This window comes from Papaver somniferum, chromosome 11, assembly GCF_003573695.1.
Source record: "Papaver somniferum cultivar HN1 chromosome 11, ASM357369v1, whole genome shotgun sequence".
NCBI lineage: Eukaryota > Viridiplantae > Streptophyta > Magnoliopsida > Ranunculales > Papaveraceae > Papaver > Papaver somniferum.
This window is the reverse complement of record NC_039368.1, coordinates 109,448,901-109,471,919: the sequence shown is the minus strand read 5'-3', so window position 1 is coordinate 109,471,919 and position 23,019 is coordinate 109,448,901. Positions and strand designations below refer to the sequence as shown.

The 23,019-nt window shown below is 34.6% G+C and overlaps 2 protein-coding genes across 5 annotated transcripts; both read right to left on the bottom strand.

The window, feature by feature from the left end:
- Positions 1 to 13,876: 13,876 nt before the first annotated feature.
- On the bottom strand, positions 13,877 to 14,876 carry LOC113321489 (S-norcoclaurine synthase 2-like). Its single transcript, XM_026569401.1, has 2 exons — positions 14,500 to 14,876; positions 13,877 to 14,414 (listed from the first exon to the last, which is right to left on the bottom strand). Exons 1-2 carry the CDS (start codon positions 14,741 to 14,743, stop codon positions 14,104 to 14,106), a joined length of 555 nt encoding a protein of 184 aa, XP_026425186.1. The 5' UTR covers positions 14,744 to 14,876; the 3' UTR covers positions 13,877 to 14,103.
- A 3,550-nt stretch (positions 14,877 to 18,426) lies between these two features.
- LOC113321105 (pentatricopeptide repeat-containing protein At2g39620-like) lies at positions 18,427 to 22,350 on the bottom strand. 4 transcript variants are annotated; one of them, XR_003346471.1, is made up of 3 exons: positions 20,832 to 22,350; positions 19,718 to 19,767; positions 18,427 to 18,885 (listed from the first exon to the last, which is right to left on the bottom strand). XR_003346471.1 is itself a non-coding variant. In XM_026568986.1 (2 exons), exon 1 carries the CDS (start codon positions 22,186 to 22,188, stop codon positions 20,857 to 20,859), a length of 1,332 nt encoding a protein of 443 aa, XP_026424771.1. In that variant the 5' UTR covers positions 22,189 to 22,350; the 3' UTR covers positions 19,260 to 19,767; positions 20,832 to 20,856. The 4 variants fall into 4 exon arrangements, 3 of the variants coding, with proteins under 3 accessions (XP_026424771.1, XP_026424773.1, XP_026424772.1); XM_026568986.1 differs by lacking the exon at positions 18,427 to 18,885 and having other exon boundaries at positions 19,260 to 19,767; XM_026568988.1 differs by lacking the exons at positions 18,427 to 18,885; positions 19,718 to 19,767 and adding an exon at positions 19,775 to 20,728.
- Between the last annotated feature and the right edge of the window lie 669 nt (positions 22,351 to 23,019).

Sequence of the window (23,019 nt, the reverse complement as noted above, 5' to 3'; positions counted from 1 at the left end):
AGTCCGATTCAAACACAGCCTTCTCCGATCCCAAGCTAGTTGCCCAAATAATTGCTTCCTCCATAGCCTTACACTCCAGCTGCTCAGGTCTATTTTTTGGGTTCAGCCTCCATCATAGTAGACTCCTTTGACTCCTGTGCATATCCCTGTAAAATTTCTTGAAATTAGTCCAAAACTACCTATACCTGTAGTTTCTACATAAGAAGCATCTACATTTATTTTTATGAAATTTTTACCGGAGGTATAACCATTCCTTCATGATGTTATTGTTATTTCTAAGTGTAGGATTATGCTGAACAACAATAAGACATTGAGCAGTAATCATAAATATTCTTTCAATGCTAGACTGCATAGTAGGCTTAAGGTTTTAAAAATTTAGAGAGCACATGTCCTTCCAGATCATCCAAACAGTAATCATGCACCTGTAAATAAAATCACATTCTTGAAACAGAGAAGAGGAATTGTTATTATCATTAGCAGAAAACCAACTAATTATCCAAGCCATAAAGTTAGGGAACTTATTAATAATTTCAATGATATTTATGGTGACACTTGTCCAAATAGACATAGCATAAGCATAAGCATAATCCAAGAAAAGGTGATCCACCGTTTCCTTAATGGAGTTACAGAAAGGACAGAGAGTGTCAACATCCTGCTTGAATCTGAAAATTTTAGATCTATTGGGAATTATGTCTTTAAGGCGTTTCCAAATGAAAATTTAAACTCTACGAGGACCTTTGTTTTCCATAGGGTTTTTCAGATTTTCTTAGGCAAAAGAGAAGGAGAGTTAGAGGCTATTCTCAAAATTACAAATAGCATTATAGGAACTTTTCACTGTGAATTTCTCTTTTTTATCAGGCTTCCATATGAGGTTGTCAATACCATAAGAAGGGACTCTCATATCCAGAATCTTAGCAGCGAGAAAAATAAATTGTTAACTAGGTCTACATTCCAATTCCTAGTTTCTGAAATAAACAATTCACTAACACAGGTAAATTGGAAAAGGTTAGATGAACCAACAACAGGTTCAGGTAGGATATCTAAGTTCATAGCCCAACAATCTAACCATCTTTTTTTTAATCTTTGAGCTACTTTTAACAGCCCAAAAAAAGAACTGCTTCACAGTTTCCAAACCAGTAAAAATACTCCTCCAAATGCAAGAACAATTATGAAAAGAAGAGGGTACCAAGTACACCACCAAATTTTTCGTTCAGCGACCCGTATAAACAAAACCTAATACAATGCAATTGTAAGTAGATCTAATTAAACACCGCTGAAAAATATGTATACAGAGTTTCTTTTATCTCTTCCGCAATCATATGTGTTGACAATAAAGTCTGTGAACCGGATTGCGTAGAAAGGTTCTTGGACGATCTCACAAGTCGATATCAAAGATCAATCTATTCATATCCAAATTAAAAGGATGCGAATTCTTCTAAGTATGAAACTTGTTATCTATCTTTCAAGAAACGAATTCGAAAATAACAAGTCTCGTAACTGATCACGGATAATAAGGACTTAAACTACCTAGATTGAATACGTATTAGTTGTGTGATTCATATTACGAAAATATAACAATATAATGCAGAAAAGGAAAAACACAAGACACCAGAAGATTTGTTAAAGAGGAAAACTTCACTTATAGAAAAACCCCGGGACCTTGTATAGATTTGAACATCAAACTGTATTAAATCGCTATATACACTAGCCTACTATCAGACTTCATACTATAATTTAGTTTAAACCGAATTAACCCTCCAAGAAATTCATTTACGGTCGTGTTCCTTACGTCTCTTGAACCTCGCACGAATCTACGCAATTGATTTCCTTAGCTGAAGTCCTTGACAACGTAAGAGTTTTTTCAACCTCAATGAAGACTTTTGATACAAATGTGCGTCTAACATATAAGCATATTTGATATTCCTTTATCTTTGGAAGGATTATGGACTATGCTAGAGACGTGTAAAATGATTGGCAGCATTTTATCGTGGCTTGACAGTAAAAATAGAAAATAAATATTTGGGAAGATACTTGACTTGGGGAGAGGATTAACTAGTGAGATTTTTGATATATTATATATAAATAGAGGTGGTACGAGTCCCAAAGAGGGGATCGGGAGTCTGGGGACCGAACGGAGGATTTGGAGGAGCTGCAGAGAAAAAATCAGAAGTTGCAGCGGAGTTCTGCATTCTCAAGGAAGAGGAGGAAGAAGAAGAACTGACGTCCTAAGTCATTCGCAGTTTGGTCTGGTTTCACAATCCCAATGAAGTCTTTGAAGTTGTTAACCTACAGGGTCTCGATAGAAACCTAAGGTTAAAGGAAAATCGACTCTAGTTATGCAACTAGTAACATACATGAGGTGTGGGGATTAGTTTTCCCAGTTTCTAGAGTTCTCCTTTATATAGTTTTCAAACCAGGGTTTGCAACCCAAGTTACCTTGGTAACAAAGCATTTAATATTCACTGTTAGATGAAAAACTTGATTCAACCAATCTAATATCTTTCAACTGTTAGATCGAACATAGCTTGTTACACACAAATGAAATGTACCTTCATTTAGTTTATGTAACCGTACCTAAATGTGTACACCATGTTGGTTCATAAATAGTTAACCGAGGTTAGCCATATGATTACTCTCATATCAATCTTATTCATCTTAACCATAACTAGTTCAAATGACTCGAATGAAACTACTTAAAGAGTTTTTTAATTGCTATATTCTCATAGAATTATACAAGAACACAATTGAAGCAAAATCGGTTTGATTCACTCGAATCAATCATGAACATTATATCCACGGTTTGCAAAGATTGCATTCCTTATTGTATAAATTTTTATGTTCATGTACAAAACCAATTTTAGAACTTTAACCTTCAAGTATGCAAACCGGTACGCATACTTGAAATACCCGGACTAAGATTGGGTTACTCCAGTACGTAAACGAGTACGCCAACTTTCCATCCCAGCAGAAATTCTCGGATAAGAACCTGTACGCCAGTACGCAAACGGGTACGCATACTTAGGTTCCCGGATTTCTCAAACCAACTGGTACGCAAACGGTTGCGCATACTATGGATTACATATGTTCAAGAGTGCACAACATGATATATCCAATAATGATTAAGTGTTCTCAACTCTTATTTCAATCATTAAAACTTTCTTAGAGGATGAGAATAGCCGTTTTCACACACTAGCATCAAAGAAATTTTCAAGTTACTGAAATAATAATATCGAAACATTCCAATACAAACACCAAATGATTGTATCACACAAACCATGTAAGATGTTACTCGGAAATTTTCACATGATATAAGATGAACTTGGTCGAAGCGAAAGCTTGCCAACATATATTTCGACAAATATGTAAGCGAGATAAACTCAGCTCGAAATCTCAAATATGTATATAAAAAACTATATCGTAACACGACTTATGTCTCAATATAGAAGATATAGTAGAAATAGAATTTTCAAGTGATCGATGAGTTTAAGTCTCCATATACCTTTTGTCGATGAAGTTCCACAAGATCCCCTTAGTAGTTCTTCGTATTCAAATGATGAACGCCGTGAAGTCTAAGCTTAACTACAAAATCTATGTCCTAGTCCGAGACATAAATAGGCTCGAAATCAAGACTTATAGTTTTGATCACTAACATTGACAAATATGCTTGAGATAGCAAAGCATGCGAGTTCGACCGAGCAGTGCTCTAACGGTTGTGATCAGTTTGTTTATTTACCCAATCAAGTGCAGGTATCTTATATTTGTGTCAATTATATTTGGTATTGTTGACCCGTAGTTGTTTCGGCTATTGGTTTATGATTTTGAAAGGTGACTAGCCATTTTTGTGGTTTGATGTCTGGCTGAAGACTTTAAACTTAGCAATTCTTTGGAGATAAACCATGCTCATGCAACACAGTAATATCCTTTCTTAGCTCATCTTCTTCAAGTGGTAATAGTTTCTCTTTGTTCATGCTTTTAATTTTATGTTTAGAACATTAAGTACAATGTTAGATTTAAGTTTGTGGGTATGGGAAAAACTTTTTAGTTACATTATTAGACTTCTAGTGTCACATAGTATTCAATTAGCTAAGTTTACATACTGTTTCAAATTAGCTAAATTTGAATTGCTAGGGATAACATTCTAGTGAGACATTAGAGAAAAAAAACAGTAAGATCATTGACACTGAGGAGAGAAAATTTACCTTTTCTAGAGTAATCGTGATGGACCTAACCATCCATGATGGAAAGACAATTAAGTCAGAAGGAAATGCTAAAAAGACAAAGCAACCTCCTATGTAGTCCTAGTTAGTGGATTATGGCTATCTCTCAGTAGAAACTTATCATCAACAAGCGAAGCGACATCAAAATCTATGAAGAAATTTGAAGACGTTTAAGGTTTATAAGCAACAATTAAAAAAAACTGAATTGAAAATCAAAGTTGACGACTTAGGTACAAGAAGTTACAAGAGCAAAGAAACCGATATAAGTTGTTGAAGTTCATAATACCAAGACATTACAAGTTGCGAAGATCCAAGTGCTTCTCTCATGGCGATGTAAATATTAGTATTGTTATTATTGTGTTTAAAAAAATATTATTCTTCTCACATGATCCCAAGACATCACAAGTTTCCAGCTTATTGCTCGGTTTCCTACCACCAATGTTGTCATTGACATATAATATACACTTTTTGAGTTTTTCAATAAAAGCCTTGAATGACACCCTTTATAAAAAAAATAGTAATAAAAAAAAATTAAAAAAACTGAAAATAGTTACATTTAAATTTTGTAGTTACCTTTTTGTTCAATAAGGCCATGGGAAAAAGATAAATCTATAAAGAAGAAATTGAGTAGAAGAGTTAATTGCCAAGGTTTTAAAAGGTTCGAGAGTTTATCATCAACAGTTGAAGCCGGAGAAGGCGTTGTTTCTATTGATCATTATGAGAGAGACGAGGATAAATGCATATTGGTTGCTTTGTTAGTCCGCTTTCCATCAGACACAAGATCTTTTTAGCATTGTTTCAACTCATTACACGTAATTTATCTAGTTGTAGAACAGATGTCCCTCTCATTTTTATCTCTCTCCTAATCTTATCCAGCTGTAAAGCGGATGTGTCTCATAATGTTTATCCATCTATAGAGCGTAAATCTCTTTATCCATATGTAGAGAGGATGTGTCCCCCCAATTCTTTACTCAGTTGTAGAGCTGATACCTTTGATTTCCCTTGCATTCTAGTTACTTGGAGATAGGTTGAGAATATGTATGTCGTCATATCTCTTTGGATACTTGTGACCAATTTAGAAGTAAAGGTTTTGTGGGTACACCTATTGTAAATCCTCCCGAGACTATAAATCGGCCACTAGGGCCACCTAGGGGTTTAAAGGCTTGTTGCACATGCTAAGTGCAATCGCGATGCCTGCGACAATGAGTTAGGATTTTATTTTCTAGATTAGATTTTCTCGGGACTAGAAAATAATAAGTTTGGGGGTATTTGATATACGCATTTATGTATCTGTTTTTTTTTTGTCAATTCTCTGTAACGTTAGTACTCGATTTTGTGCTTATTTTTCTATTTTGTGTATTTGTAGGTATTTTTGGAAAATAAATCTCTATGGAACAAAATGTGAAATTCTACTCGCAAAAAGAAGTAAATGAAGTGGGCTAGGCCCAAAAGGAAACATGAAGAATTATTGGGCCAATCATTTGAATATGGGAGTGTGGTAAGCAAGCCACAAAGTGTGTATAAGTGTGTCATATCATAATGTTGGAAGTGTAGAGACCATGTGCAATATATTAATAATTAAAGGATATTTGAAGATATGTGGTTTAATGAGGAAAATAAGCAAAATAAAGAAGGAAATCAAGATATTATTCCTTATGGTTGGAATTAATTAAAAATGATATATTTCCCAAATAAAGACTATTCTGACTGCAGTATTTGACACGTGGCACATTTTAATTGGAGGATTTTGTATTGTCATGACACATGGCACCACTCCACTGGTCGGAAAATAAAAAATGACATCATTTCATGTAGAAAATTATGGAAGGATTTCGGCATCCTCACTATAAGAGGAGTCGTATGAAATCATCTTGGAGGAGTTCTTTTTTCCTGAGAGATTGTGGAAAATAGTGAGAGTATTTCATATGTCTTGTAATCGAGCAATGTTATTAGTGAGTGCGAATCAATAAATTTTTTAGCCTTTTCACATTGAATCAATAAATATGATGCTACCTATTTTTTTCTATAACGTTCATTTACAGCATGAGGAGTTAAACCTCATCACTGAGATGATGGAGGAAGCCAATGTTCATCAATGTAGTAATTTTATTTAATTCTTTTTAAGACTTTTGTATAAATATAATTTGAATTATGATTTTAAATTAATTAGTTGTGATTTAATTTGATGGGTTATGCTTAGCTTAAGTGTTCTGATAACCCATGCTTACCATTTACAATTAATGTTTTATAAAATCAACCTTGGCAAAGATTCTGAGTCAATAATTATTATTTTTGGAGATATAATTGTTTAAGAATTAATATATGAACCATAAAATATGAGCTTGGTGGAATCTTGATTCCCAGTAATCTCTCAATATTGTCATTCTCTTTTATTTTATTTGCTAGTTTTAGTATTTTCTTTATAAGTCTAAAATCAAAAACCTCACAAGTCCGAGCAACGAACCTTCTATTTCCCACTGTAAAAACTACATCAAACCTAAACAAGGTCCCGGGGTTTTTCATGTATTTGCGATTTCTTCGTTAACGAAATTTTTGGTGTTTGTGTTATTTCTTTTTCTGCATTATGTTGTTTATCTTTATAATTGAAAAATCATAGGTTGTACTTAAATCAATCAAAGTAAATACGTCCATCGTAATTGTTGAATACGATTTGATTGATCTTGGATATATATCTTTGGAATCGTCTAAGTACTCTCACGGTATAGTCAGGTTCATAGACTTGTATCCGTTTACATATTGATTATGAGAGAAAGAGATTAAAATCTTCATATAATTCCTGATTGAGATTCATCCAATTGTAACTCTCAGAATTGTATTTAAGTTTAGTCCATACAGGTTGCCTAAGAAAAAGTTAGTGGTGTATTTTGGTACCCCCGTATTTTCACGTTAGTTTTGAGGCCTTTGAGTTTATGTTCAACAGCATCACTAACTTTGCAAGAAAATCTCTTCATTGAAAAGATCATTGACATGTGATTTCATGAGAACAAGGTCAGAAGAAACATTTTTCAACTCAGTTCTTAACATGTCTTGACCTTTCAAGGCTTCAACAAGTTGAATCTTTTCCTCCTCAAATTGTTTTAGAAAATCATAAACAACGTTTGAAGATATCTTTTCTTCTTATTCTACATGTTGATGATCATAGGCAAAGTAGCAATTCACATCAGAATGATCCTCAGTACTGTTAGAGTTTTCAACTTAATCTTCTACCAGATTCCTTTTCGTCTTTCCTTTTGACCAAATACCATTGAAATCATTACCAGAAGCTTCTTCCATATTTTTGTGAAATGGGGTACCTGACATGGAGACATGCTTAATTACAAGACAGATTTGAATGAGAGAACTCAAATCAAGTATATTGTATATATAATTTGAACTCAAGAGGTAAATATAAAAGAGGGTCGGTCCCGGTGATTTTTTTTTTTTGTGTGTGTGTGTTGTTGTTGTTATTGAAATTGGGTCAAAGTAGAAATACAAGAGTTACCCTTTGAACAAAAAAAATTGTGAGTTGTATTCTTATGGAATAGTTGCAGCGAAACATAAACATATTTATAGAAATCTCACGAACACTTTCTTATACTTAAAGGGGTATTATGTCACATAAACACTCAATATTAATATGTGAAGTCACTTTTCTATAATACAATGTTAAATCCATCAATTTTGCTTATATATCAACTCGGATTACTAGAGAAGTCTACAAGGATAACTTACATCTTAGATTTTCATGTAGAATTTCTCATGGATCTTGTTCTCATTTCTTGCTTAGGAGTCATATAGGCAGGGGGAAATAATACAAAGAGCATAAGATTTTTTGATTACCCAAATAAAGTCATTACATATTGGACTTTATGAGTGATGTAGTTGCATCAAGTCAGTGACTTATAAGAAGGTGCATAAAATATAATAATGACAAAAAATTTAATCATTAAATCATTCTTCTCAATCATCCACATAACAATTTGAGGATGGAAACATCTCTTGGAGCAGGGGCTCAACAAAGGAAGATTACACTTTTTTTAGTCTTTCTTAAGTTGATATAACATAACAATATGACATAGTATTTGAGCAGAATTACAAGCAATAAGACTCTAAAATATAAGGTGAATGAGACATAAAATATAACTATTTGAATCAAATTGAACATCTATTAATTAGAAATCCTCATCGTACAAGATTTTTGAAGATGATGAGTCTATGTGGCTTAGAAAGCACAAGGGTGAGTGTTTTCACACTCACCAAATAATACGAGACAACGTTTATATTTTTGCATGACTCTTCCTTTTGAGTTTCTACCATTTATTCAGGAGAAGTAATCATAAAACTCACTCTCATCATGGAACGAGATGAAGTTGGAAACTTTACCCGAGTTTGTATACTTTTCTTTGAAGGTGCAAGATAACTTGTCGATGAGATCATTGTACGCAACTATCATCATGTTCATATTATCCAGCTGAGCTGTTTCCATAACCGGTAGCTCTTTAAAATTAGAACCTTTCATAGTAGACAAAGTATATCTTTAGTTTCCTATATCTTCGAAGGTTTATTCCAATTCTTCTTTGAGTGTTTTGTACCCATACTCTTGATTCCAATTTATATATTAGTAGAGAAAGCAGAACTAGTATTCTTGGGATATAATATGTTGATGTGAAGATCAACACCCATTATTCACGAACCAAGAGGTTTAGAATTTCGAACATCAGTTACACCTTTTAGGATGATATTTAAGGTGTTTTGGAGATTTTTAAACAACTTCTCTCCAACCTGAGCTTACAGTTTCTAAGAACACATCCTTTTGTATTACAGAAGTAGTAAAAATTTTGAGTTTTGATGGGATCAGAATGAGTTGTCTTGACAAGAAAAACGCTAGAATATCCCTCATTTTCCTCTCATATCAAAGTAAGGAAACTTTGAGCATGGTCTTTTGATGGATATTTTACTAGGATATCATGAGAAGCATAGGAAATCACTTTTTTAACTCCTTAATATTTTCAGAAGCCATGGATAAGGCTAATTTTTCTGATTCACACATAGTACTACAAGTAGCAAGAGGAGCACGTTGTATAAGTATAAGTTCCAAGGCATTCCTCTAGAGGCAACTCAAATGAGATAATTTTATTATCCACTAGGGATTTTTATTTGAGAACGATCCTTATTCTTGAATCTTTTTCATTAACCTCACCAATAACAGCAAAAAAAAAATCAGCATGTTGACCTCAGAAGCCTGAATTCTGTAATGTTTAAGAATTTCAGCACTTTCTTTGGCTGCTTCCCTTTCCACTTCCGAGTCTGACTCATCAGTGAGATAGTAGGGATAAAAATTGTCAATACTATAATGTTTAATGTGCATAATGTTCATCTATTTTAGGGAGATACGAAGATCCGATCCTATTAATATAATCCATAAAGACAGTGCTTTCTATAACTGGTGATACGTTATCAGAGATTGAAAACTTTTCCATAGATTCATATCCCCACAAACACAGACTTTTTATGTCTAATGGTATTTAGGGAACCCCATCAACTTTTTTGTTCAGAAACCCGTATGAACAAAACGTAACACAATTGCAAGTAGATCTAACTAAAGATCCCTGAACAGTTTGTACATAGATTTTTCTCTTATCTTTTCCACAATAAATATGTTTAGATAATAAAGTTCGTGAACCTGATTGTGTAGAATAATTCTTGTATGATTTCACGAATCAATATCCAAGATCAATCTAATTGTATCCAAATTAAGAGGATCTGAATTCTGCCAAGTATGAAACTTGTTATCTATTTTTCAAGATACAAATTCTAAAAGAACAAATCTCGTATTTGATCACAAATAATAAGGACTTCAACTAAATAGATTGAATACGTACTACTTGTGTTATTCCTATTATAAAGATAAAACAATATAATCCAAAAAAAAGACACCAAAAGTTTTTTTAATTAGAAAACTGCACTTGTAGAAAAACCCCAAGACTTTGTTCATATTTGAACACCAAACTATATTAAGTACCTACATATACTATACTACTATCATACTTCAGAACTGAATATAGTTGAGACCCAGTTAACCCTCTAAGAAATTCATCGATCTATAATTGTGCTCATTACGTCTCTTAATCCTCACAAGACTCTACGCAATTGATTTCCTTAGATGACTTCTTTTACAACCTAAGAATTCTTCCTCACAAGACTCTACGTAATTGATTCCCTTAGATGACGTCTTTTACAACCTAAGAATTGCTTCAACCTCAGTCAAGACTTTTTGTACCAATATGCCTTTAACAGATAAGCCTATTTGATTTCCCTTTAGATCGTTTGGATCGAGGCTTGAAAATATGTTTTATAGACAAAGATAACATACCTCAAGAACCCGGAACACTTACACTCAGTTAGCTAAGAATCCTAGATTACGAACCACCTCTAAATAACAATCTTAAACCGATCAACAAAAAAGTTTTTAAATATCTATATATAATAAGGAATCACAAAGTCTGGGATGAAGAAAACTTTGTGATTTATATCTATATCGTTTTTGATCTGAGATGACTAGAACCTCTAAGATCAATAAAAACAAGATCAGGATATACCAAATATCAAGGTAAAGATAGTTGGACTTGGTTTCATGATTCCCTAAGTGAAGTCTTTAAGTGGAAAACCAAATTATGTTTCTTAGAGGAAACCTAGGTTGATTGAGGATTACTCTAGCATAAAACCAGGACCCAAATTCCCAGTTGTTTGAGTCTCTCTATTTATAGACTTTCAAGACTATGGGTAGCTTTGAAATCAAGCTAAGATAAATTGAGATTCAAGCAAACACTTTTTTAGTTTAGATGAAACTTTTGTAAGGAGTTCAAGTAAGCATGTAAAAGTTTCATCTTGAAATTATATTACATAGAATAATATACACTATGGTCCAAGGTACTTGAACTGTGTACAACGATAGTTCATGAAAAGTTTATCATTTGAACGTATAAGCATAATCATGTCCATTTAACACTCAAGACTTAAATCATTATTCACAAACACAAAGTGACTTATTGATTGAATATGTCTTACAAGAAGTTATGAGAGTTGTAGCAATGTCAAACATATTTGTGAAAATAGTTTGTGAGTATCTTCTTAATTCGTACTGGGTAGGTATGTGTAGGGGTATACGTACATATGGACCAGTTCGTGAATTCATGGTGCTATGTACGCGTATTGTGTATGCGTACCTTTAAAAGTTCACGAATTCAGTCCCTTAGGGTATGCGTATTGGGTATTAATGCAACCCCTCCTTTGAAAATATTCAAAACCTTAGGGCATGTGTATTGGGTATGCGTAACTACTAACGTTCTTGAACTCAGGTCAAGGGTACGCGTATTGGTTGTGGGTACCTACCCTATGTCCAGACAGTTGTTCTGAAAAACTCTCTTCATATTTTTAAACATTCCCAATCGCCATAAATATGAAATATTATTGGTTGGGAAATTTTCAAATGATCAACTTGAAACAAAAATAGTTCTTGAATAATAAATTGTTCTTAACTAATTAAGACTGCTAAGGATCTATCTCATATTTCGAGATATTGAACAAGACAAGATTGACTCGAAACTTCTTCTTTGAAATATGAAATCCACTAAGCTCATACGATATAGTTTCATGAAGGTAGAATGGTAATGTTGTGAGTAAATAGGATTGTTTAGTCTTTACATACCTCTTTGTTGATGAAGTTCTCCAAATGTCTTCAGTCTTCAATCTTGCAGGATTATTTAGTGATATCTGATACTCAACTATCATACTCTGATCCTAGTCTGAGACTTAACTTTAGTAAACTAGAAATCAAGATATAATTTTGTACATCTTGCATTGACAACAAGCTTGAGATAATAAAACTTGCGAGTTCAACGAAGCAGTGCTTTAACAAATTGTGGTCCTTTAGTTTATCCTAATAGAAGAATTTTCTGGCTTTATAGTACGTAGCTTTGTGGATTTTTGCCCAAAAATTATCACGGTTATTACAATCTTTCCAAGAAAGTTTGCTTACCAAAGCAAGATTAAAATTTTCTAAATTTCTAAATCGTAGTCCACCTACGTCTTTAGGTAAATTCAAATGATTCCAACCAATAAACTTGAGACATTTTCCTTGATAGTGACCCCACCAAAAATTTCTTTGTAAAGAATCTATTTGATCAATCAAAGTTTTAGGAAGCTTAAAACAACTCATCTGATAAGAGGGGAGAGAGTTAAGAACATAGTTGATAATAGTTGTTCTAGCAACAATGTTCAAGGTCTTATCTTGCTAGGTTTTAAGTTTGTGGCCAAAAGATTGGAGAATTGGCTTAAAAGACTCATTCTTATTTCCTTTCGGAAAAAGAATACTCCTGGGTACTTTTTTCAGTATCCTTTATAACCGGCATATTTAGATCATTAGATATTACCCCCGAAGTAAAATAAAAAACACCTTAACCAACCATTTTTTAATAATTTATCCCTGATTAGTTAGTATTAATTTGTTGATTAATAGATGTTAAATCTTGTTAAACTAGAAATCAAGTAATGTTAATTCATCATCAAAACATGGAAATTTTTTGATTTTATTTGAAAATCATCAACCTAGAACTGGTGGATGTTCATGCACTCTTAGACCGATTCCGGGTTGATGTTTTAATTCATGAAGAACACCGGAAGTCAGTGTATAGCTAACTACATAGACTATCTGTAGGAAACGGGGTTTATGGGTGTACATATACACTGATTGTCTCATACTTCCATAAACAAAATATTTCATTCATAGTATTGGGAAATCTAACACATAGAATAATTCACGATGCGTATTCTTGACATATCAATACATCGTCAATGGACCTCCGAGTATGTTTGACCAACACACTAAATTCTCTCGCGTGAACGAACTTCCTTTTCCCATGTCATATTCGTCACAGGCCATTAAATCGTTCCAACTGAGTTAGATGAATTACACATTAGGGTGTAAACATTAAATGATGAGATAGGTATAAGAATGTAGAACTACTCACTTTTTCACTAAGAGGAGCTTGTGAATAATGGGCATTCACCATTTTTCTAACTTTAACGAACTCTCGAATTGCACTTTTTATGCATGCGAATCGAAACGCTAAGTCTCTCCATCTACGATTCTTGGGATTTCCGATGCGCTCATAATAGAACACCCTCTTTTACGAATTTTAAGGGGTAGGCACGATATACACACATAGAAAGATTCCTGGTAATGCACTTACATAATCGATCTATATAAATGCTAATATAAATTGATTCTAAGTTAAAAATTATATAGAAAGGGTGAGAATTTTTTCCACTATGAATCGTTTTATGTGGACATTTATATGAACCAATTATGGGATTAACAGTTCACCACACACTAGATAGTCGGTTTATGTGAACATTCACATAATCCGATTTTATCAATAAATAACCAATAAAATATGGCTAGCCATCAAATTAAAAGACCTTAAAGTTAGCAAACTCAATAACTGCAAAGTTTATTGAATGCAAAGCTAAGCTTTTCACAGGAATGCAGAACCATTAGAACCTGTTAACTCTCTTCTTATATATAGGTCCTATTATGAGAAAAATATTTAAAACTTATTTGACCAGTTATCCAGTGCTAAAAAAATTAATGGAGGAACTCATAAGAAGATGGGTTCTATTGACTCGTCTTGTGGTAACATATTGCAATTTATTGATACCTAATCAACGTATTGAAACTTACTGATATCTCTTATGAGGAAGTAACTATCACATTGCCAGGCCTTTCATAATGTACCAATTACTACAAAGGATAACATATAAAGCCAATGAGTACAATCAACAACTTTCGGTACTTGCAACTTCATTCTGTAGGAAACATTATGAATTACATATCAGCAACAGATGAAGCTTTATTCTTGTTATCAATAATGTATTTGGCAGCAACTTTAGCCATGTTTATGAGACCCTCAATACTGATGAGAGGAGAAACATTGGCAGCGAGATCATCAGGGACTTCGTAGTTTATCATGGATTTTATGGTACACGAGTTAGCACCTCTCCTTATGATCTGAAAACTCTCCATGAAATAAGTTACACCCAAATCCAGATATCCTCCTTCAGTCTGTAGTATCTCCTTGAGACGTCTGCGATTATCAATCGTCACGAACTTTTCCAAGTTTGTTAGCGGCACTGACCCTGAAATATCAATCGTTGAACAATGTAAAATAAGTGCAGATTGAGAAGGGGGTAGTAGTCAAAAGAGCAGTTAACTTATACATACCTGCAGGGTATACAACGCGAAGAACGCTGCCAACACCGCCGTTGCCTTCAAGAATCTCTATTCTATCAAACACTCCTGGAAGTAGTTGCACAAACATTCTAGGGGCGTCGTTCGAGGCGAAAAAAGCCCATACATCATTAGCAGATGCTGCAACTTCCAACTCACCGATAAGTGTATACTTCAATGATTCTCCGGTATGGACTAAAAATAACAAACAAATGAAAAGAACAACTTGGTTCTTCATGATCTCCCTCTAAAAATTAAATACTAGCAAGTTATATCCAGATTGAGCTTTGATATTTGTTGGGTTGATTTCTTTCGTCAAAATATATCCTGCAATTTATAGAATTATTTTCCTTCCAATTAAGTGAGTCCTGATAATTTAATTTTGAGATAGGTGACAGTCACATGTATTGTGTGTACGTAGAGGTAGAACTAATAATAATCAAGGATAACTACTGGCATGGTTGCTAAATAAAAGAGAGTCTCATATGGCTGCTTCAACGATACATGCCTTATAGAGCTAGATGGGGACCATGCATGTTCAAATGTCTCATACCTAAAAATCTTGGATACTATTTCATAGGTTGTTTTTTGATTTATATAAACAAAAATCAAATTTAGTTTTTGAATCTTAATTTCAGAATGACTTTTAAAAACAAAAAACTACCTATTTCTGATTTGTGTTTTAGACATATGTGTCCCGAGCTATCTATTTCTAATTTTTGTTTCAGACATCCAAACATGAATGCATAATGCACATTAATCTTATTCCATTGCCTATTGCATGTGTGCTACTCATTTCTCGTTGTAAAACTCACGGGAGGCCAGCTATACATAGTATCCTTATATGTTCCTATTTTTGACACCCAATAAATATATCCTTATTCAATGATAAATATGTCTCTACTTTTTTATAACCTTATCTATTTAATATTAGATTACCTTAATACCCTCATCCATATAATATTTTTTTCTTAATTTCAAAATAGAACAAATTTCTTCCTCTACCACTTCACCACCGCCACTAGCACCACCACCACCAACATTCAACTACCGTTCCACCACCACCGTTCAACAACCACCATCTACCAACCGCCGCCACCACCACTAATATTTCACCACCACTCCTTGAGCACCACCATTACACCACCACCACTAGTTCGTCGCCGCCGCCGCCACTACTGGTTCAGATATTTTTGTATCAACAACATTAGTTGATCCAAATAAAGATAGAACCAACAGTAGAAGTTGATCTAGTTTAGGGAATCAACAACGATAGTTCATCCAAAAAAAAGGATCAACAGTAGAAGTTGATCCAATGAAAGTTGATCCATGTAAAATGGAGTGAACTTGGCGTGAGTCGAACACGCATCATCTGACATGGAATCAGTCATGCTACCATTGCACGACAAATTCAACATTGGAAAAAATTTACATGATTTAAACTACAAAGCATGATTTAAACTACAAGCATGATTATACTTATCCAAGGAAATATCGTCAACAATAGGAGTTCAAAGGATCAACAACAGTAGTTGATCCCATAAAAAATTGGGTCAACAACAGGATTTTATCCAATAAAAAATTGGGTCAACAACATGAGTTGATCCCAAAGATGGATCAACAACCATAATTGATCCAATAAAAAATTGGGTCAACAACAGGAGTTGATCCCACAAAATGGATCAACAAGAACAATTGATCCCTTAAAAACATATAAACAACAACAAATTGATCATTACTTGTAGCTTCATAAACACCAACAGCTTCAAGATCAGCTTCAAAACCAATCTCGACAACTACAACAACCAGAACCACCATTCTACTACTATTTCCATGACTAATTTCTCATTCGTACCTCTCCACCATTACCGCTACCAACAAATCACACATCTCCAGCACCACCACCACCACCAAAACAACCAGAACCAAAATCCAACACCAATTTCATCATTCCAACCAAAACCACATCCATCTACATCATCAATTTCTTAGTTCTAAACTATTCTCATCTGCGTCACACTCACTTACAATACCACCACTACCGAAAGAAAATTAGATTCAGATAGATATTTCATTCGCCGTCGCTGCTACACTACCACCATAAATCGTAACCTAAACCATATCTCGGTCTATAATTGCAACCTAAAATCATATCTCGATCTATTTGAATCCGATTTCAAATTCAGTTTTTAGAAGAAGAAGAAGAAGGTGTCATCTTTTGATGATAGTTCGAATAAATCCTGAATCCATTAGCGGCGGAGAAGGTGGTCGTAGTTGCAGAGGTGGTGATGGAGCGATCTGATTTTAGGTTATGATTTAGCGATGGAGAAGATGGTGAAGGTGGTGAAGCGATGGACTAGAAACGAAGAAGAATGAAAAAAGACGGTTACGATGGAGATGCTGGTGGTGGTGGTGGAGCGATGGAGATACTGCTGGTGGTGGTGGAGCGATGGAGATGGATGGCGCTGCTAATTAGAAAAGATGAAGAAGAAGTAAGTAGGATGATAGATAGGACAAATTTGGAAGAAATAAAATAAAGTTGTTTTTAGGCATACCAAAAAATTTCTAGGCATACCAAGTGAAGACAAAAAGGGATGTCAAATAAAAAAATCAGAAAGCCCCTTAACCAATTTTTTTATAATGACAAAACTGCCCTTTACGTATTAGTGTTAGTAATATTGATTAGTGATTAAATATTTTATTTCGTGATTAAGATAATTTTCAGAATTATAAAGGTTGTTTAGATGATTTTTCGGATCATGGTTCGGCGAAACAGGTTGAGGTTCGGCTCACATCTATGATCCGAATCTACCAATTGATGAACAGTTCGGCTCACTGAATCTGTTTACTTCATGCACCGAACCTATAATTTTCAATTCCAACCCTAGTTTGGCTTATATGAAAGTTTCACAGTAAGCAGAACAACATCCTGAGTAACCCGGAAAAAAATATTTTTTAGTTCGGCTTATATTTCGAAAATCGTATGAGCCGAACATCAATTTGTTATTTTTTGGGTTAAAATATTGTTATTGGTTCGGCACATATTGAGAATATCATAATACCCGAACCTCGTAAATGTGCTAGGTTCGGCATATATTATGATTATCGAATACGCCGAACCCGATGCATCTTTATTTGTGACTAGGTTCGACTTGAAATTTCATGCCGAACTGCTCATATACACTTACAGGAAGCTTTTGTGAAGAACAGTTTGGCTAAAAACACAACTCAGTTATGAGCCGAACCTCTATGCATCTCTATCTGTGACTAGGTTCGGCTTGAAATTTCATGAAATTTCATGCCGAACTGTTCATATACACTTACAGGAAGCTTTTGAGAAGAACAATTCGGCTAAAAACGCAACTCAATTTTGAGCCGAACCCAACACCGTAACCGTCATTTTACGGTGAAAAACAACAAATATGAATTGGGTTTGTAAAAATTACTTTCTTATCCTCATTTCCGGAGTTCGAGATGCAGTTGGTTCAATTGGTGGTTGATTTTCAGTTTCTACATCTTCATTTTCAATTGGTTCTTCTTCTTCAATTGTTGGATTAGAAGACGATTTAGTGTGCCTAGTCCCTACTTTTCTTTGTACGAGTCATTATGTTGTTGAGTTTAATCGACGATCAAATTTTTACGAATCGACAATTAATCACGGTGATGATTTTTTTTTTCGCGGGAGAGGAAGAGTTCGGCTAGAGGAGGAAGAAGAAGAAAAGTTAAGGGAAACTGATTTTGATTTTTTAGAAAACTGATTTTAGATTTTTGTGTTAAGGGTATATAGGTAATTGAACTACCCATAAGTACCCCTTATAAGGTCACCCAAGATAGGAAAACTAATTGGTATGCCTAGAAAGAAAATGACCTGCCTAAAAACAGCCTTCAAATAAAAACCTTATTGAACTCTTGAAGGGTTTAGGGATGAAGATGAATATATTTATTATGTGATAAAGATATTTGTATATACAATCAAAAATAGGGACAAATATTCAATTACCACGAATCAAGTTGTCCATCGCACGTGCATCTGGCTGGTGTGCGGTCCATATTTGTAGTAGAATCGGTTGTTTTTCCCTTGTTTTTAACTTCAATCGAATTTTGATCACGTTTCAATAACTCATTCACAATTTTCTCTACTTTGAAAATTGTGAATCAACAGCCATCTCATTCGGACGTATCGAAACGTAAGATGCTAGTATATCCGTAATACTTTAGCCGCCTCATCAAGTTGCACCAAGAAATTAAGAAAGTAGGGACAACGCGTTAAAGACTCGAGCACGACCTTGCTAAATCATTCTACTCCTCCCTCCCAGTAGTTGGCCCTTAACATATCCAATCTCAAATCTCTAGATAATCGAGAATCAAAACTGGCTGTCCCTGAAACAGTGAAACTAGACTTCTTTAGTAACTGGGCTAATCTTTCTAATTGGGTACCTCTTTAAGCCTACGTTTGGAGAAACGGTCTCTAATGTTGGGATCTGAACATACTCATCATCCAACACGTCATGAGTCATGATGTCATATTTTCAAACCAGTTTTAAACAACCTCTCTCCCGGCTAAGGTCCAGCCAGAATATGTCATCTAATGACTAGTCCAACATTTGGAAACCTAAAATGTGTATAATGCTTGCCGAGCTAAGGCAAGATCTGTATCCAGCAAATTTAGAGCATGCTATGAACCTATATCACTTGGGCAAAGAACGAATTATTCATTGTTATCAGCTGCACACCATGGTCCATAGGTACAACTAACATACAATAAATAAATGCTGTACACAGAAATGGAATTATCCCAACAAATGGAAATCCTGCTGATGAATAGAAAAAGATTAATGACCCAACTTCCAATCCAGGGATCAGAGTGTTCTCTCCATAGCGCTGACATCTAGTTTCTAAGAGGGGTAGGGCATGATACTAGAATTGCTTCACAGGCAACAAAGATTTTAGACGGAAAATTGTATAACTAGATATAGCTGAAATAGCATCAAGTTACAGCTCATCTTTTCCAATCTCTCTTATTAATTTGCGCAGTAAAGAGGGACCTGCAACAGCAATCGCTCGTATGAAAGGTGAAAGCCAGTTCTACAGAAAGCTTTTGAAAACCCAACTCTGCTCATCCCCTTCTTTTGACAAATGCAGAGGTTTCACACTTTCTTCTGAGATGCGAAGCTGCTGATTCCCATTAAGTTAATAAAAAATTGATAAATACCTTCTTATAATTGTTAGAAGAAAGAAATCACAAGTCATCATCTGGAACACCTGTAAACAAACATATGAGATCAAATACGACCAAGACAACCAAAAGACAGCCTTTAATACTGGTCATTCAGTATTCGTTGTGATTATGCATTAGTGGTAACAGTAATTCATACACAAATACATATTCCTATATAAATTTGTACAACGTTTAGCATACTGACAAATTCAAGACCACACAGGAACTATTTCACATATTACTCCCTCTAATAACTAAACGCACTTGTATATATCAGATATGTGTGACAAACTTTAACCGTATAGTACTACTAACGAAGACTCTGGTAAAGTTATTTGAATTAAGTAATAACATGAGTTAGAAGATTGCCATGGTAAATTTTGAATCAAAAAATCGTACAAACAAATTTGCATTCTACTGAAGTATAACACACGTTGCATAATTCAGATTTTTGACACACAATAATTGCCGTGGACTTAGGTGGAAGATTACTCTTATTCTGAGCTAATAAGAGTTTGATGCGGTTGATAATCTTAAACTTATGAATCAATTCCTAATCGAACAAAGTAACTATGAACCTCCCATGATTTCTCACAATTTCTTGTCTATGAATCATTCGTGCTCCAAAAAAGTAACCATAAATCTCCCTTGCTATTTGTAAGTTTCTATTCAAGAAGTTTGAAGAATGTATCTGATACAAACCACGTACTAAGGTTATCAACAAAAAGTTGGCATGCTGGAATGCTGAAGGCAAACGTCCAAATTCTTTCTTGTATCCAATCAAGGCTAACATAAAACGATTCTGATGTGGTTATCTAGTATCTACACATAGTTGGTATTTATCTAAACATATTTAAATTCTGATATGGTATCTTTCAAACATATATCATTATTATTGAATTGATATTAAGACTATCCAATTGATAATGCGGAGAACATGATTGCCAAAAGATCACATACTATCTTTTACATGTTGCTTGGGCACATACTAACTCTGGTTCCCTGCTGGATATGAGAAACAAATGGTCATAGTTTAAAAAATCAAAATTTACAAAGATAATAAAATAACCGACATTGCACAATTAAGATACTAAAATACTGTAATTACCATGTATTGTAGGTGAAATTTAGTCTTAAGCTGACCAATAAGTATCTGTGTCAATTCCTGCTCTATAAGAGGTTGATGTTGACGACCTATCAACATCTGAATCAATTCCTGATTGAACAAAGTAATCCTGAATCTCCCTTGCTTTCTCGAAACTTCTAATGTCTGAAACAGTTTCCACTCTTACAAAGTAATCATGAATCTCCCTTGCTTTCTCTACATTTCCAACCTCAGCGGCAGCCAGAAGTGCACTCAATGCTGATACCGGATTCAACTTCAATCTCTCTCTTTTTATGCAATCAAATAACCCCAATGCTTCCCCAAACCAACCATTACTCACAAAACCCTCCATCACCGTTCCCCATGACACATCATTCCGACTACACATTCGGTAAAACACAGCCCTAGCCGAAAGTACATCTCCACATTTCCAGTACATATCTATCAACCCATTCAAAACAGCCCTCGAAAAACCTCTTGTAGTAACAACACCATGAAAAGCTCTACAGAAACGAACAGACGCCAACTTAGAAACAGCAGGTACTAAGTTTAACAAACTCTCTGAATTAACTTCAATTCCCTCCCTTTGCATCTTATAAAAAAATCTCAAAGCCTCAAAAGGTTTCGCACTAAGTGAATACCCCTTAATCATTGCATTACAAACAGCAACATCCGTTTCAGGCATATTCTCAAACACTTTTTCTGCAGCATCAATTTTGCCCATTTTGAAGTAAAACTCAATCAGAGCACTCACAACAAAAAGATCAGAATCAAATCCATTTTTTACCATTTCCTCATGAATAAGAAACCCAATATCTACATTATAAGCTTCAATACAAGCTCTCAAAGTAATAACAAAAGTATACCTGTCTGGTTCTACTCCCATAAACAACATTTTATGATACAATAACATAGCATTTCTGTATTGTTTCATTCTTGTATAACCTCTGATCATCGAATTATATGATATGGTAGTTGGGTTTTCCATTTTATTAAATACAAATCTTGCGAAATCAAGTTTACCAAACAATGAGTAGTTCTGTACTAAATGCGTATCTGTTAAGTAATGTGATTTATATCCTGAAACTAGTAGTTGTGCATGGATTTGAAGGAGAGATTTCAAATCAGTGCAACAACGTAGAAGCTGATTGTAGTCTGTGTTGACGATGGGTTTCTCTTCGGGAACGTATTCGATGAAGATAGGTTTCCATGGACGAGGAGGAGTTGATTCTGGTTTGAAGGAAGAATTGGAAGGGTTGGGAACCTTTAGGGAATTGTTGAAAGAGGAATTGTAATAAGAATCGATTACTGATTCTTGTCTCGGTGAGCTGAGAGGCCTTGAGATCGCATTTCTAGACATTGTTCCTGGGTACTGAACAGCGCCACGTTTTTCTTAGCTGAACATGAAAATCCTTCTGCCACCATATAAACGATTATTTCTCTCTCCGGATCGTTCACCAGACTGCCAGACTCTGTAACTTTTGAGCCATGGGCTTCTGCCACCGTATAAACGATTATTTCTTTCTCTCGGATCTCTTCCGTCTTCCTTCCCAGAGACGTTGCACAATCCGCAAAGACAAATGCTATCGTGCGTGACTTTGCGGGATGATTTCTCGTAAAACCAGTTTTTTTATCGTTGGATGATTAAATCAACGGTTAGATTCACATTCAGGAAATGATTCATCATTTTTAGGAAGTGATCCACCATTTTCAGGATAGGATCCACCATTTTCCCTAAAGGGTTCAAGGCTGTTAAATCTGGATTTTAGCATGATCTAACGGTAAAGAAGCAGCTTGAGTGGGATAGCTTTCCGCAAGGTCATGCGGGATAGCACTGCTCATCCACAAAAGCTCAATCAATAACAAATGCACATTCCGCAAAATCCCAATCAATACCGAAGCTTGTGAAAAATAATTCTGCAGCTTAGTCGTCTCTTGTAAGGATTTACTTTACAACGACGCAGAACAACTCTTAGTTAAAGGATAAAAACAAAGAAGAAGAGGATAAGAGATTTTGGATTAATGGTTTTCTGGCTTACAACTCACAGCTGCAATGAATATAAGCTAACCTAAAGAGTAATTGTGTGACTTACACACAACTATCTCTAATGATTAGCAACGACTAACCAATAAAATTAATTACTAAATAAATAACAAAATTCAATAATACTTCATGGGTTCTCATAGTAAC